At 37.5% G+C, this 18,431-nt stretch overlaps 1 protein-coding gene across 4 annotated transcripts in view; it reads left to right on the forward strand.

The window, feature by feature from the left end:
* The window catches only part of LOC109005823 (BAG-associated GRAM protein 1-like), a 34,236-nt gene extending 17,381 nt beyond the window's left edge, over positions 1 to 16,855 (forward strand). The window contains exons 14-18 of one of the 4 annotated variants that reach the window (XM_018984870.2): positions 1,450 to 1,596; positions 1,869 to 1,922; positions 15,240 to 15,303; positions 16,202 to 16,263; positions 16,416 to 16,855. In XM_018984870.2, coding sequence (XP_018840415.2) covers positions 1,450 to 1,596; positions 1,869 to 1,922; positions 15,240 to 15,303; positions 16,202 to 16,263; positions 16,416 to 16,535 — 447 coding nt within the window. In that variant the 3' untranslated portion in view covers positions 16,536 to 16,855. The other 3 variants (XM_018984872.2, XM_035683434.1, XM_035683435.1) reach the window with 3 other exon arrangements.
* The last annotated feature ends 1,576 nt before the right edge of the window (positions 16,856 to 18,431 follow it).

An 18,431-nucleotide genomic window follows, 5' to 3' on the forward strand; every position in this document is an offset into this window, starting at 1 on the left:
GGAATATTTCTTGTGCTCATTACATTAATGGGTTGGATTGCAAACTCAGCTGCGTTGTTTAGTGAAACAGTTAACCAGGACCTTTTGTGGCCCCGGGCATGGGAACTCCAGGAAATGATGTTGCTTTGACTCTGGGCAGCTGGGGGTTACACTGATCTAAGTAATATTTTCACAAGTAATAAAACTTCATTGAAAATGCGGAAGGCGCATCTAGGTACACAAGATGTATACAAGAGAGTCACCAATCTAGAAGTAGAAAAAGATACAAGAAAATTATGAAAAGGTAGAACCCATTAAAGTCCATAGAGGTTGACTAAAGAAGAGTGTCAATAAATAAAGTTTGAGCTCCTCCAGCGTCTGTACACAATACTCAAAATTCGTATCATTCCTTTCCCTTAAAATATGCCATACTGGGTAAGTAGGAACCATCTTCCATACTACTGTATTTGTGGGCTTCCTCCTAACCCTTTCCAAGAATTTAAAAAGGTCCACTGCCCTTCACAGCATGACCCACGCCAAACATACATGTCTGAAGAAGTCGTTCTATAAAGCTCTAACCATCTCACAATGGAGTAAACGATGGTTAACGTACCTCTTGCACATGTAGCTCCAATCAATCACCACAATGAGTCTTCTTTTTAAATTATCCATGGTGAGAATCTTTTCTAGATTTTCTGAGCAACAAACACAACTCTCAGCTCAGGGGCGGCTCAATACAAATTGAGGCCTGAGGCGAATTTAAGTGAGTTATTCGTAATTATAATACAATAAAATATAAATTATTATATGAAATATTTTCAAACTTTACAATAAAATGAGATTTTATTTAAAATCTTTAAATACAGTTTTTGTGAATATATATTTACAACAACTTAAAATGAGGTCTCAATGCAGATTTTGTGCCTCAATTTAGTAAGATCTTAAAAAAATTATTTAAATATAAATAATTCATCGTATTACTTATATAATAAAAAATTAATTGTATTAAATGTTAAATTTAGTATTATGAGGCCTTGCACACATTGGAAACTATAAAAATTATTTAAAATTGTATTTAATGAAATGGTTTTTATTTTTATTTTTAAATTAAAAAAAATACATTTATATTTTTGGGGGCCTTACATAGGGTGGGGGCCTTGGGCAATGGCCTCAATGGCCTTACCATTGAGCCGGGCCTATGACAGCTTTTGAAGGGGCCTCTTGTTTGTCAAATACCTTCCAAGGGAAGGGATTGTCTCACAAGGGATGAGGGCGAATTGTGAACATCCCTTTCTTGGAAGGAACCCGAATCAGTTTATCTTCCCCTTCACATCCCTAATAAGTAGAAAATAGCCAATCTAAGTAATTTTAAAAGTACTACAGTGCAACTTTTTACCTTGGGAGTTTGTCTATAATTGCTCGTGGTGGCTATATTAACCTGAGATCTCATGCTACTTATGCTATCTCCAGATGGGACAATGGCATGCTGCAGATGAATACGATGGTCAAGTCAGGGAGATAAAGTTCAGATCCCTTTGCAACAGTCCAATGTGCCCACCAGACACTGCCATGACAGAGTACCAGCATGCTGTTCTATCACCAGACAAGAAGTTGCTGGTAATACATCTTGTCCTATTTTTAATTTGCTTAGTTTTTTGTTATCATAATCACCTAACTATGATTACTTTTCGTATGACAAGTGGAGATTAAAATCTTGAGTTTAATTCCATGGTACATGAAATGTATTTGCATATCTGAAAATAATTCAAGCCTTCCCATGATTCTTTTTGTTGTCATATACAGGCATCTTCTTTAATTTTCTTTATCTTCGTGGCTTCATTGATTTTTTTTAATTTATTAACCATGATGAGAGTTTCCCTTTCTTTTAGGTGTTTGAGACTGTTCAACATGCACATGATGTTCCTTTCGGGTCCTACTTTGAGGTAATTAATATTTTGTGTTGTTTGAATCTATATTCTCAAAAATACTAAGTAATAGTAAATGTAAGGAATAAGGGTAAGAGAGATGCAAACTCGGTATTTGAATGAGTAGCCTCATTGCCTACATCATTGCCTCAAGCTAGCTCTTGAGGATTCCCAAATTCACTATTCAACTTTTTTCAAGTGGAGTTGAAACCTATTACACATTTGAGCAATAATGCTTCAAGGAGTTCGTGTAGAACACCTTCTACACTTACAATCACTTTAAGAGTGGTGATTTAGTTGTTTCCATGTGTAGAGCTCCAACTACACTCACAAGGGTCCCTTTTACGTAAGGGTGTAACGGGTCCGGTTTTGGAAATTTAAGAACCGATATCGGACTAATTCACCACCGAAATTGGAACTTCGGGTTTTTCCAATTTTACAGATAAACTAAGGCCACATTTGGATAGTGAAAGTGTTTTACCTCACCTCATCTCATCTCATCTCATCATTACAACTTTTACAAATTCACACACAAAATATAATAAACAATTCAACTTTTTCAAATCCCAAAACAATAATAATATTCTAACAATATTTTATTCAACTCTCAACTTTCATCTCAACTCACTATCCAAACGGCACCTAAATCATACTCTAGCAAAACTTTAGCAAGTGTTTGACCCATATCCCTCATTTTATGTTATATTAATGTTATATTAATTTTATGTTATAAGATTAATAGATATGAATAATAAGATTTTAAAATTTTATGTTATATTAATTAGCAATTTAGCATATACTACAATATAAAAAATTGTATATAATATAAAAATTTAAAAATAATATATATGTACCAGTCTAAAAGCTCAACCGGTTTTGCAAAATAGGAACCGGTACGTTCACTGGTTTCCCGGTTTTTTTTTATTGTAACTCCCCAATGGAAGGCCCAAACCACATGGCCTATACTCCAAAAGGACTAGTCAATGATACAATTGGAGCCCCATTGAAATCTTATAAAGAGCAAGAACTTCTCCATCCCAAGCAATGTGGGATCCCATACACCACCTACCCTTATCCATATCATATGGGGTATCACATTTATAGCCCTACTTTTACAGTTACACAAAATCTGATAGTGGATAGGTTATCAAAGTACACTCTTCACTCAAATGAAATAATACGGCGAAAATTTTTACTCTCTCAAAATGAATAAGTGATAAGGTTAGAAAAGAATACTAGAATACTAGGAAAAAAAAATACTAGAACAAAAAGAATGAGAGCTTTTGATGAATGAGTGTTGAAAAGCCTTTAATTATTGTGTCTTTAGGAGATCCCGAATGAAATATTTTATAGATATATGAGAGACTTCCTATTCAAATTTCGAACCTTATTACTATTTAACAAATGTAAAAACATCATCATTTACTACTTATAAAAAAAATAAACAACATCATTTAGTTTTCAAGATTTTCCAACACATCGTGCATAAAAATAACATCAATTATAAGTTTCAAATTTTTAAACACTCAAACATATCTTGCACATGTTTAAAAGGACATCAATCAGTTTTCAAATTTTCAAACTTCCAAGCATATCATGCACATGTGAAAAAAATGCAAATTGATTTTTCATGAGTTCTTAAAAAACATTTTTGAGCCTTAAGACCGTTTCAAATTAGTAAGGGATGTACGGAAAGATATTCTTATAGCTTCATTGGTATACTTGTTCATTTCTTGTTCATCCATGACTTGTTGATGTCTTTGAGCTATAACACTTCATGATGGGATCAATTTGAGACTCCTTTATGTTTGAACTTATTTGTGGTCATCAAAATCCATAAGCAGTTATGGAATTATATGATGCTCGAAACCTTGGGGTCTACAATCTCCCCTTTTTATGATGACAAAGACTATTTAAAACCTTGAAATTAGAAATAATAATTAAGCTTCCCCTGAGAATATGCGTTAGTTCCTCAAGCAGTAGGTATATATATCAAGTTTAATAACAACCACAAGTGCATGAATGCATAAGCATTAATAATAGTTTAATTGATAAAAACCTTGATATCAGTAATAATGATTAAGCTCCCCTTGAGAATAGATTCTAAAGCAATAGGTATATATATCAAATCTAATAGCAACCAAAAGTGCATGAATGCAGCATTAATAATAGTTAAAGGAACATTAAACCAGGCATTTATAAACTTTTTCCCGTTTTGGCTTCATAAAAGGAAGTTGTAATTTTGGCTAGAAGCTGTTGAAGATTGCATTCGAGTAAAACGCATGGAGTTGAATAATTGGAGTTATTCTGTTCCAGACAAGCACTGCAAAACTATGAGGCTAGCTTTGTCGACTCAGTTTTGAAAGGTTCAAATCCTCTTGATATTTTTTACAACAGAGATTTTGTGAAGATTTGAAATCTTTGAATTTTTTCTTTTAAAAGGATCATCCTTACCTATTAGATTCTCACAGAAGAAAAAAAAATTCACCTTGTTCTTCGACCTAGTTTTTTTATCCAAAACAATTTTCGTCCAATAATTGTCCTGATTTGAATATGGAACCCTTCACTCCTCAACCACCAATTTTCTCTACCAAGACTATTAGCAATATGATAGGAGTAGAAAAACATTTGATTTACAGGATTTATTTTGAGGTCATTACAAAATCAAGGATTCTCGATGCTTAATATTACGGCATTGTCTCGGAGATTACAAGCGAGAGTGAGTGAGATTGACAGCATAACATTCAAATTTCAGAATTGTGTTAAATGCTTATTGATAAAAACGGAAAGAATAGAAAGCTAAAATAAGAAAACAAGGAGTTGAAAAAGTTGACAAACTGGTATACTCATGATTTCAACTACAAGTAGAGGAGCTGGAATGAGAGAGAACTTAAATTTATGGCATACACGAGCGGATAATGGCAAGCGTTTAGGAGAAAAATAAGATTTTTTTAGAAGATAAAAAAAATGCAGGGACAAGTTGGATTTAATCCTGCTGGTCAAGCAAAAACACTTTTGACAAAATGAGTCTATCTATCTTGTAATTGTTGACCAAGTGAGATGTGAAGAGATATGACATTTTTGTCTTAACACCGATATGTGCTCATGTTTTTCTTTAAAAGACAATCTTGTGCATATCCAATTCGCATTTAATCTTCTTCTTTGCATATCTATAATCAATCTGCATATTTACTCTTTTAGCAATAGCTCAACAATCTTCTTCTAGCAACCCTGGTACCATAGGTTTTGATTGAGCTATTGCTGAGAAAATTGGTGATTGAGCTGTGATGATAGAATGAGAGCTTTTGATGAAGAGTAATGCTACATACAGTCGTGGAGTGCGCAAGCGACATGTAGTCGCTTTGAAAAAGAGTGGGGTCCACTATTAAAAAATTAATTTCTTTTCATGTGAATCTCATATTTATTCATTTTTTTTTTCAAAGTGATTGCACGACGCTTGCGCACTCACGACTGCAACTATCATTTCTCTCTGATGAATGAGTGTTGAAAACCTTGTAATTGTTGTGTCATTAGAAGATCTCAAATGCGCTATTTTATAGATGAGAGACTTCCATTCAAATTTAAAAGCTTATTTCTATTTAACAAATGTAAAAAACAACATCATTCACTTTTCAAATTTTTCAAACATATTATGCATTTTTTTTAAATTTTCAAACTTTCAAACATATCAGCACATGTGTATAAAGACATAAATAATTTTTCAAACATATTATGCACGTGAAAAAAAATGCAAATTGATTTTTCATGAGTTCTTAAAAAATATTTTTTAGCCTTAAAACTTTTTAAAATTAGTAAGTGATGTACAAAAAGATATTCTTAGAGCTTCATTGGTAGACTTGTTCATTTCTTGCTCATCCTTGATTTGTTTATGTCTTTGATCTTTAACACTTCATGATGTGATCAACTTGAGACTCCTTTATGCTTGAACTTATTTGTTGTCATCAAAATCCATATGAACTATGGAATTATATGATACTTGAAACCTTGGGGCTAACAAGAAGACTACTAGATTTCATATTCTTTCTTTAAACAAAACGAAATATGGAGCAACAAGTCTAAACTATAACACCCCAATGGAAGGCTCAAGCACATGGCCTATACTCCAAAAAGACTAGTCAATAATACAATTGGAGTCCCATTAGAACATTATAAAGAACTAGAACTTCTCATTTCCAAACAATGTGAGATCTCATACACCACTTACCCTTATCACTTATCAGAATGGAGTATCACAATCTTCCTCCCTTATATTTCCGATGTCCTCGTCGGGCCATTTTTTCATAGTTGGCATGGCTCAAGTCCCACATTTCTAGCTGGGATAGGCTCTAATATCATTTGTAACGCCATAATGGAAGGCCCAAGCCACCTGGTCTATAGTCTAAAAGGACTAGTCAATGATACAATTGGAGTCCCATTAGAACATTATAAAGAGTTAGAACTTCTCTTTTCCAAGCAATGTAGAATCTCATACACCATCTGCCCTTATCACTTGTCAGAATGGGGTATCACATAAACGCAAACCGGTACACAAAGGAGAACCTTCGTTTTGAAACCAAGGCATCTTAAAACTAAATAGCTGGTTGTCAGCATCAGATATTACTTATTTCGTTAAACCAATAGAGCCTTCCCACCTCATTATAAGTCCTTTAATTTATTATTCTTTTATAATTCTTTTGGATTTGTGTTATTGATGTGTGTGAATATGATCTTTATTGGCATGGTTAAAAATCACTCCATGGTTCTGCATTTTTACCCTGGTCTAGTTTGAATCTATTAGTTGATAATCTTACTTTGTCCTTGTTGGAATCTAACTGCAGTGTTTTTACACCATGTGGAGTTTACAACACTTGCGATTTATCAGGATTTTTACAAAAATTTGATCTGTGAAACACTGAAACCTCTTTGTTCAAGCTCTAGCTTTTCAGTAGTCGTTCTAGTGCTAAGATGAACTTTTTCTGCCCTGTACTTGTTAGGCCTCCATTTTCGTTAAATTTTTTATTCTCAAGTTTGTTCTGACTGTCTAACACTTTGCCTTGACATAAAACTCTGCCTGCTACTAGTATCTGAAGAGATGTCATTTTTTCCGGAAAATATTTTTATCTCTGGCCTTAATTTATATCCATTTTCTTCTAATTAACAGGTCTGATTGCCTTGAAATTATGTGCATTGGCGCATCAATTCCTTACCTACTGCATAAATTTCAAGCCAAAATCCTTGTACTTGTGTGAGAGATCACAATTTTTCTGATATGAATTCTTCATTTGCTTGTTGATCCTCATCTATTTATAGCATTTTTGCACAATTTCCCGTCGTAGGGTGCTCCTTACTGAAAGAGGGTGGAAGTTTGTGAAAAATATGAGTTTGGAGTTAGCCACGGCACGCTAGTTCACTAAAGCTTTGGAAGATTGTTTGAAGGTTGGGAGGAAGGAATTCCATATGGTGCATTGGGAAGGAGATAGGGCTTCATAGCACAGAGGTGCTCAAACTTTCAAGGCGCGTTCATGGCACTGGTGGAGTACGGAAGGGCTGGTCGCTGTAACTGCATCTTTATACTTGAAGATAGGGACAGAATGGGATGGAGGAAGCTGACGGAGGTTTTAAGGGAGGTTGGACGAGAAGGTGGCTCCTTTGGGTCGGTATCGCCAGTGACAACGGTAGCTCAATCTTCTACCCGATCGTACATGGAGGCTCTCCAACAACCAAGGACTTTGGACCTGTCCCATCAACCTATCAGGCTGGATGCCAGGTATGGCACTTTGGCTAGATTGAGAGGAGCTACACCGTTGCAACAGTGTCAAAACCCCCCAAGTTTAGTGGCCCACAACCAAGCTGCCAACCATGCCATAATAAGCCTTGACGGGCCCATGGCTGATGCCTTGACACGGTCACTGACAAGGTTGGACAACCCCGCAGCCCATGTCTTGACACTAGCGCTAACAAGCCTTGAAAACCCCATGGGTCATGCCTCGACACTGTTACTGACAAGCCCTGACAACATCACAGCAGCCCCACAGGCATGTCATGGCCTAGCATGGCATGCCCAGGACAACCCCCACAGGCATGCCATGGCTGCTGCCATGAGCCAGCCTAGGCCACCAACGGTCAACACAGCCATCATGGGGCCCATGCAAGACCTAGTTTACAAAGGGGCCTTTTAGGGTTTCCCACTTATATTATTGCTTTAAATAGGACCTTTAGACATTTCATTTACATTTTTTGGCAATTTCCTTTGACGGTTTGATTGTTCTTGAGATCCTTTCGGTGTTTTTGCACTTGGGCTACTTGAGTACAATTCGTGAATCCCAATGAAAGGAACATCACCTTGCAATTCATGAATAGGTGTTGTTCCATTCATCTATCTTAGTATTTTCATCACCTTGCAATCCGTGAATGGGTGTTGATTTCATTTAATCTATCTTATGATTATTTTCCATTCAATACCCAAATTATCTATTGTTTGTTCATATATTTTCTAGTTTGTTCTTATATTTTCTTGCATTTTCTCGTATACCAAACATACTCCAAGCTTCATATTTCATATCCTTTGATTCCCTACATTAAACCCATTCCTAAAACATAGCCTCCATCCATCCAAAGTGTCTTTGCCGAAACCCTAGCCTTCCATAAGGATTTCCTGACTTTTAGAAATCCTAACCCTAGCCTCCCTTTGCAATTCCTATATTTTAGGATCATCTCTTGACCTAGTCAAAATCCAAATCCATCTTCCAATCCCTCAAAATTCGAAATATACCTCTTACCCTTATTCAAACCTCAAATCCTAACAACTCTCATCCATCTTATCATTTAGGATCAAACCCTAGCCACCTTATCCATTATCCAAACCCTATCTTCCATCTCCAAATCCATAAATTTAGGAATTACCCTAGACCAATTCAAACCATAATTTACATCCCTTTCTTGACCTAGCCGAAACACTCTAGCCCTAATCCATCTCCTCCAATTTCGAAATTCCCCTTAGCCACCATCCAAACCCTAGTCTCACTTCACCATACCAACCTTAATCATCATCCAAAGTGGCACCAACACCAAAGATCATCATCAAACTGTGCCACATTGCATCAAACACACAAATTCATCACTTAGATCATCCCAACTCATCATCATCATCAATTTCATCACTAAACAACATGCCTCCATCAACCTAGGAACCCTCCATTGCCATAATTTGTTCAAGGCCAAGCAAGTTGGCAAGAGACATTCGGTCATCACAAGGCAAAGCAAGCTAAAGGATCCTTAAATTTTACGGACTTGACTGAGGTCCCTAACATTAATCAAGAAGCGCCGTCGCTTTTGTAGGGGCCTAGAGACTTGTGGGTCTAAATAAGGAATTAGTCCTTCGGGCAGTGATGGAGATGCAGAGTCAAGTGGGGGAATTGCAGCGTAATATAAGTTGGTTGATACAGTGCGTTGAGGAGGAAAAAGGGGTGGGGGTGGGCTTGGGCCTGGGTGATGGACCAATTAAAGATAAAGGCAGGGGAGCCTTCTCAGGCGCTGGTAGGCCAAATGAGCTATCTATGGTAAGGCAAATGGGCCAGGATAAGCTTAATGGGCCTTCTGTGGTAAGGAAAGGGAAAGAAATAATAGAGATGGGCCCAGGCGCTGGGCCTCAACTCATGGGCAAACAGAACACCCATCATCTGCTAGGGCCAGTTTGGAGGAGACGCAACCCGAATGCCTTAGGCCCATCGACGGGTGGGTCTCAACCACCATTGCCGGCGAAGAGCTAGGGGGCCTCGGCGAAGGTTGCGGTACCACCGACGGGGGCTATGCAATCAGAGACAACAAGGCACGGGATCTAACCCTTTTCGTGCCCTTCTTGCCTCTAATGTGTCGGGTCCATCATAGATCAGTTCGAGAGAGGATGTTGGTGCTTCGACTGCAACATCACCGCCGTCTAGACCGTCGGTGGTCATATTCCCAACAGTGGGGGCTCCGAGAATCTAGGCCTCTCCCATCGAAGAGATGCTTGTGATGGGTGGGCTCCCAGAAAACACACTGGAAAAAAATCTAGTGGAGATTAGCCACCGTGTGCCGCTATTGTGGCTCCATGTGGCCAGAAACTACCGATGACCATGATGAAAGCACCACCTTCCTAGACAGAGGCCCATATTCAACTCGAGGAACATCTCGAGTCTATTTCGGCAGGAAGGGCTTGCTCTGAAACTTGCGAGGGGATCGTTTCGAGGGGTTGCGGGGGCCAGGGTGGAGGTGGAGATGGAGGTGGAGGTGGTTTGATGATGGGCTCTCTCATAGGCTTGGCAGTGAGGAAACAATGGTCCCCAAGACTCGATTTTCCACTAGTAACGATGTGGTTGAATGGGAGGGCAGAAACTTATTCAGGGAGGAAGAGGGGGGTGACACCTACTATGCAGTGGGTCCCCAATAAAGGGGAGCCTATCCCATTGAATTGTATGCTACCAAATGAATCCAATGTGTCGGATTGGGTGCTCCAAAAGGTAAAGGAAATGCAATATGTGTCGGAATGGAATGTGTGGGTTTTGAAGAGCAAGTTTTGGCTTTACTTATTGCCATTGAAGCGGGTCATTCACAGGCAAAGAAATCAGGGTCTAAAAAAAGCGAGATCTCAAGCTCCTAATTTAGTTGATGAATTATGAAGGAAGCTCAAGTCGTGAAAGATCCAAGGGGAAGGGGCTTGCCTCTCCATTATGAACCTGAAAATTGTGTCTTGGAATGTCCACGGGTTGAATGAGGCAAATAAGCAACTTTGTATAAAACATTTGTTGCGGGAATGGAGAGCAGACATAGTATATTTACAAGAAACCAAGCTGAAATGTGTTTCTAGGAGGATAGTTCAAAGTGTCTGGAGTTGTACTTATGCGGATTGGGTTTATCTTGCATCAAATGCGGCTTCAGGTGGAATCCTAGTGATGTAGGATAAAAGAGTTGTGGAGAAAATGGATGAGATTGTAAGGGAGTATACAGTGGCATGTTCTTTTAAGAGTGTGGCAAATAATTTTATGTGAGCTTTTGCAGGTTTATACGGTCCAAACGTAGACAACGATAGAAGATTCTTATGGGAGGAACTTGTTGGGTTACATAAACTGGTGGGAGCTTCCCTGGTATATAGGAGGGGATTTCAATGTCATCAGATTCCCTAGTGAACAATCTGGAGACAATAGAATGCGCCCAACAATGACAGAGTTTTCAGATTGTATCTTTGATTTAAACCTGTTGGGCATTCCTCTCTTAGGGGACTCTTTTACTTGGTCGAATAATCAAACATGGTCCCGGCTGGACAAATTTCTAATCTCATAGGAGCGAGAGGTACATTATCCGGAGGTGTGCCAAAAGAGGCTACCACTTCTTTGCTCGGATCATTTTCCTATCTTGTTGGATTGTGGTGGCATTCAAAGCGGGCGCCGATACTTCAAGTTCGAAAACATGTGGCTAAAAAGTGAAGACTTTGTGAATAAGGTTAGGCAATGGTGGTCTTCTTAGAAGCTTCATGGTAACCCCTCATACATCCTAGCCTATAAATTAAAAGCCTTGAAAAATGACCTTAAGCTTTGGAATTCTCAATCCTTTGGAGATATAGGGGAGCGAAAGAAATTCATAGTGAAGGAGTTGCAATAGTTTGAGAGGATACTTGAGGCTAGAGCCCTTTCACCAAAAGAGCTATTGCGGAAGGCAGAGTTAGTTTTAGAATTGGAAAGAGAATTATCTTTGGAGGAGATTTCTTGGCGCCAGAAGTCGAGAGCATTGTGGTTGAAAGAAGGGGACTGGTGCACAAAGTTCTTCCATTCATAGAAGAAAAAATATCATTGAAATGCTGAATATTAATGGTATGGAATGCAAGGAGGCCCCTTTGATTTGGGACCATGTGGTGGATTTCTATGAACAACTGCTTACAGAATGCGAGGGATGGAGGCCAAAACTGGATGGTCTTGGTTTTGATACTATTGAGCCTCAGGCAGCGTCTTGGTTGGAGAGGCCTTTTGAAGAGGAGGAAGTGTATGACGTAGTGAGACGTATGGGTAAATATAAAGCCTCAGGTCCAGATGGCTTCTCGATGGATTTTTTTCAATCATGCTGGGAGGTGGTGAATGAGGACATTATGAATGTGTTTCAGGAAGTATCCTCAGCTGGAAAGTTTGAGAAAAGCCTAAATACTACTTTTATTGCGCTAATCTCGAAGAAGATTGGAGCGTTGGAGGTTAAGGATTTTCGACCCATTAGCCTTGTGAATGGGGTGTATAAAATTATCTCCAAAGTGCTTGCCAACAGATTACGGGAGGTTTTGGGCAAGATCATTACGAAGTCACAAAATGTTTTTGTTAGGGGGCGACAAATTCTTAATTCAGTCCTTATAGCGAATGAGGGCCTGGATAGCAGATTAAAGGCTAGCTCCACAGGGATTATTTGCAAATTAGATATGGAGAAGGCATACGATCATGTAAACTGAGACTTCCTCCTATATTTGTTGGGGAGATGCTGCTTTCGGGTTAGATGGCGTACTTGGATCAATTGGTGAATCTCAACGACAAAATTCTCAGTCTTGATTAATGGCTGCCCTACCGGCTTCTTTAGCAGCTCTCGAGGTCTAAGGTAAGGAGATTTTTTGTCCCCACTTCTCTTTGTTATCATTATGGAGGCCTTGAGTAGGATGATATCAGCAGTGGTTACGCATGAGTTTGTAGCTGGATTTCCGATTGGTAACCCCAATAGGGCGTCAGGCTTAAAAGTGAATTTCAACAAGTCAGAGTTAGTGCCAAGTAGGGGAACGTAAGTAATACTCGGCAACTAGCTAGTACTTGGGTGTAAGGTAGCTTCTCTTCTCATTACTTATTTGGGATTGCCTTTGGGGGCTGCCGCAAGGGCCTCATCCATTTGGGATTCAATTATTGAGAAGATAGGAAAGAAATTGGCAGGATGAAAGAGATTGTATTTGTCAAAGGGTGGCCCGTTGACTCTCATCAAGAGTACCATTTCTAACTTACTTACCTACTTCTTATCTTTGTTTCAATTGACTGCCTGTGTAGTGGCTCAGATTGATAAATTGTATCGTGATTTCTTATGGAGTGGAATAGGGGATGAATTCAAATTTCATCTGGTCAGCTGGGATAAGGTGTGTAGACCAGTCTCGTCAGGGGGGTTGGATATAAAAAACTTAAGAACATTCAATCGGGCCCTACTTGAGAAGTGGCGATTGAGGTATAACATGGAACCAGAAGCCTTATGGAAACTGGTAGTTGATTGCAAATATGGAAGCTTGTGGGGTGGCCCGTGCACTAAAGAGGCAAATGGGGCCAATGGTGTGGGGGTTTGGATACACATTAGGCGTGGGTGAGGGGATTTTAATAGCCATTCTAAATTGGTGTTGGGGGGGTCCCGAAGTAAGTTTTGGAGGGACATATGGTGCAGGAATGAGGCCTTAAAGGATGTTTTTCTAGTTGTTTTCCGAGTGGCCCGTAATCAAGAAGCTTCAATAGAGGACCTCATGTTTCGATCAGGGGACCAAGTGCAGTGGAATGTCACGTTTAGTAGAGCGGCACAAGATTGGGAAGTAGACATCTTTGAGACTTTTTTCAGCCTATTATATTCTATGAAGCCGAATAGACAGCAAGCCGATAGGCTGTGGTGGACTCTTGCGGGTAAGGGCATTTTCTTAGTTCAATCCTTCAAGTCCCTTACCCAAGCCTCAAATACTCAACTCCCATGGAGGAGAATTTGGAGGAATAAGGCGCCTCTGAAAGCGGTCGTCTTTACATGGACAACAACTTTGGGGAAGATCCTGACTACCGACAACTTGAGGAAGCGCCAGATAGTTATACTAAACTGGTGTTGCATGTGCAAGAGATCCGGCGAGACAGTGGAACACCTTTTGTTACATTGCGAGGCAACTAGAGCCTTGTGGGTTGAAGTATTTAGCTAAGTAGAGTTATCCTTTGTTATGCATGCAACTATGGTCTATCTATTGGCTAGCTGGACACTTCCGAGAGGAGTCCCACAAATCAAGGCTGTGTGGAAGATGATCCCGATCTATATTATGTGGTGTATATGGCAATAGCGCAACGATCGGACTTTCGAAAACAAGGAGCGGTCACCAAAGGAACTTGGAACTTTATTTTTCCATACTTTATTTCTATGGGCCATAGCTTTAGATTTTAATGGCCTGAATTTTCATGACTTTCTAGCTTCCTTTACTTCGACCTAGATAGGTCTTATCTCTTATATACCATTTTGTGTACTTGGGCTTTGCCTATCTCTATTAATAATATATTATCGATTACTTATCAAAAAAAAAATTACATTTTTTCATATTTAAGTTGTTCCTTCAGTATCATCTGTAGTTAATAATTACTCCTACAAATGGGATTTATTATCTGGGGAAGTAGACCTACACAAGAATTTTATTTTTCAGTTGTTTATGTTGTTTCCTCATCAAGACAATTTCATTTTTAAGAAAATAAAAGAGCCAATGGTTAATTCCACAAGTCTTTGTTTTTTCTGCTGCCATGAGGTACAATTATAAATTCATATTTGCATCTTTTCAATTCACCATAGACCGATTCCTGTTTGGATTTGGGAGTATTGAATACATCCTATTCATGCTTATTATTTCTTGTCTGCTACTCGTTTTGGTGGCCTAGAATTGTTTTATTGTGAAATAAGGCTTGATAGATGGAGGATTGGGGATACAGATTATGGAATATTTGTAGCAAAAGATTTTTGTTTCAGTAGTAAGTTCGGTTCTTTGGTTGAAATTAGATCATTTTGATCGTTGGCCATCTACAACTTGTGTGTGACAAGCTATGAATTTGACACAAAAGGCTGGATAGCAAACTTGGTATTAGTTGATAGTTTAGATTTATTCCTTGACAATTACTTGACAGTAGACCAGGGCATTGACCATTGAAATTTTTAACAAGTAGACATCATTTTTTTGGTCAGATTAATAAAGTTTTGATTTGCAAAGGAAACTTTTGATTGATTTATTTGCTACCATTCTTTCACTGCTTTATATGGGACATTAATTTTGTTGGAGTTGCACCAGGTCCACTGTAGATTACAACTTGCGTGTGACAAGCTATGAATTTGACACAAAAGGCTGGATAGCAAACTTGGTATTAGTTGATAGTTTAGATTTATTCCTTGACAATTACTTGACAGTAGACCAGGGGCATTGACCATTGAAATTTTTAACAAGTAGACATCATTTTTTTGGTCAGATTAATAAAGTTTTGATTTGCAAAGGAAACTTTTGATTGATTTATTTGCTACCATTCTTTCACTGCTTTATATGGGACATTAATTTTGTTGGAGTTGCATCAGGTCCACTGTAGATGGTGTTTGGAGACAAATGTTGAAAACTCAAGTACTATAGATGTAAAAGTGGGTAAGTATTGGATTGCCTCTCATTTATCTCTTTCACTGACATTGATCTGCGTTTTGCGATAATGTTGCAACTGAAGTATGTAAGGTGAGATGAGTGTTGTCTTATAGTTCCTTGCTACCTTAGCCAACTTTGACGTAGGATCATTGAGTTCAAAATATGATATGCTTTCGATTCAATAATTTTATTGTTTTGGAAATATCCTTCTTTTGATTCCCTATCTATTTATTCTAAAAGCCAATATAGAAAGTTTAAAGATAATATTAAATCTTGGATAAATCTAAAGCCTATATTGACTAAATGCTACTTCTCATATCAAATTTATATATAAGCCTAAGCCCTATAGTTCCCCTTTTAAGGTATATGGACTTACCAAGGAGTAAAAAAGGGTGATCCTTGCTCTCATTCCAATTTCTCATGCAACTGTCATCCATAGCCTACTTTGCATAGGTGAGGTTATAGTTTTATGTGGAGTTGTAAGCAGCTATATTAAGTGTGGGTGTTAAGAGTGGACCATGGTTCAATGTATAGTTTTTAATTGAAGCTGATTAAGTGGCATCTCAGTCAGCCTCTACTGGCTGCCTTATGCCATGGATATGTGGTGGCTGTGCACTCACAGGGCATGGAGTGCAACTTCATAATTGTACAGTAGTTAGATTTGATCAAGCCCTTTATGATTTCAACTAGTCAACCAGCTCACATCATTATGATTTCTTTGTAAAATATTCTGATAGATCAACATGTAGCTGTGCATATGGGTTTGACATTAATTTGCAAATGTTGTAGCATACTGTGGCAAGATTTAAATGCTTCTAGTTTCCTATCACTTCGTTCAACACAAAGTGTTTTTCCTCCTATTCAGGAAGTTAGTTTTTAATAGAATTGGTGGTAATTTGGGCAGGCGCTCACTTTAAGAAATGGTGTGTGATGCAATCCAAAATTAAGGCAGGGGCTATCAACGAGGTTGGTACATATTTGATTGAAGTGTTCTCTATTGGGTTTTCCTGATTGCTCATAATTGTGTATTGTCTTTCAAAAAGTGGATGGATTTTAACCGTAGCTGATAATATGGCATTTTAATATTTATACAAATTTTTTACATGCCCTTAATGTAGTACAAGAAGGAGGTGGAAATGATGTTAGAGGTGGCACGTTCGTATACCAAGTCTAATACTTCTGGTGGGGCTGACATTGCTCCTTCCTCTCCCCCTGTAGCTCAAGAAAACAACAGCTAATATTTTCAGCGACCAAGGTTGGGTTTCCCTATATACTTATGAACAGGAACACACATGTAGAGCCACCAAAGTTCCTCTGTATTCTTAATGTAATCGCACCCGGGCTCTTTAGGAGAGAACTGGAGGTGTATATTTGTGTAATCCTTTTCATGTAATGTGCAGATCTCAGTCACAGTAGCTTTGGTAAAGTTTCATAAGGAGTCACAGTAGGGTCACTTTTAGCTATCATGGTCTGAGATTCCTTACTCCTTTCTCCTTTTTTCCTAGAAAAATAAAAAAATAAATGAAAGAACTTCTTTTTGGAACCTGAAACTAATCGTATCCTGTTCTAATTTTTATTTGTTTTCATACTTTGTTCATTGCCCTCATTTCTCTTCCCAAAAAATCCATCAACTTTTACTCATGGCTATTGAGATTCAAAGCCATAGGTTAATGTATAGTGCAGCTGCTGATGATCTCCTTTTAAACTCTTCTGCTAATGAAGGATTTTCAGGTGATGAAGCTCCAATTGAGATTCTCTCCAACTTATTGACCCAAATGGAGGATGGTCTAATATACAGAAGTAGATGCACGCAGCATTAAAAATGTTCATGTGAGAGGTCTATACTCAAAATTGGACCATCCAATTCGGTCAGAAAATTGGAAAAATATCTCAATTCATATCACCTAGAATAAGTAGGCAGTTTTTTTTTAGCAAAAAAACCATTTTGTAGTGAAATGAACATTAACTGGTCATGAAGTTGTTTACCCTATTGGAGTGGAATGCCTACGCTTAATAATCATCCAATGCCATTGTTCGTCTCAAACGTAAAATACGTGTATGCTATGTTTCGACATGAATAAAAATCAACTCAGATTATCTAAGATTATCTCAACACTCAAACGCAGTCTTAATGGATGCATAATTGCATGACTAATTATCATTTTGATAAGTGATCAAAACTTATGTATTTATCTATAGATTTTAACAACTTGTTTGCTGTATGACTTAATACAAACAAAAATTAATATGAAACAAATTTGTTGCTTTTTTTCTCCTCTAAGTCTTGTTGATAATAAAAACTTTAGTATTTATGAAATCTAAAAAATATAATAAAATGGTTAAATAATATATAAAGAAGTAATCAATTAAGTATGGTATATTAGCGCATAGACAAATCTCAAATGCACAAGTACTCCTTGGTTAGAAACTGATTAATTCCAAGGGATTTGCTTTATCAACCTTGGGCAATAGCATGGATGGAGAGTTTACCCATTGATGGGACAAAATTTAGATTAATTCTAGTGGTTAGTTTCAACAAATAATCAAAATAAAGAAGATAAGAGATTTGCCAAAATACAGAGAAAACAACTCTAAAAATTATTTATCAATAGTGAAATTCAAAATTATTTTATAGCCCACAAGTCAGACCTAAATAGCTGCAAAATTCGAAATTATGATGGTTTTTCAAAAATGAAAAAAATCTAAATTTTTGTATGAAAACTAAATATATAAATAAACAAAAATCCTACAAGAATTTGGCCAAAATTGAAATTAGAATAACTTCCATGACTTGAAACCAAATATTTACTAACAAGGCAAAAATGAACATAAATATATAATTTGGGGGAAAATAACTAATATTGTAAATATATGATTTAGGAGAAAATAACTGATATTATTCTGAAATGATTTGGGAGAAAATAACTTATACCCCATATCAATTTGGATTTGCACTATTCTCACCGGGTTGGAGAGAATTCACCCTCGAATTCTAAACTTTTTACCTTGATATTTTAGATGTCCAATTAGACCAATATTTCTTTCCTTTTGTTATATTATCTCGATGGTCATGGAAAAATTAAAATTGATTTGATTGGCTTGAAATAAAATAATATTGAACATCTTATACTCCA

Source organism: Juglans regia, chromosome 12, assembly GCF_001411555.2.
Source record: "Juglans regia cultivar Chandler chromosome 12, Walnut 2.0, whole genome shotgun sequence".
Lineage (NCBI taxonomy): Eukaryota > Viridiplantae > Streptophyta > Magnoliopsida > Fagales > Juglandaceae > Juglans > Juglans regia.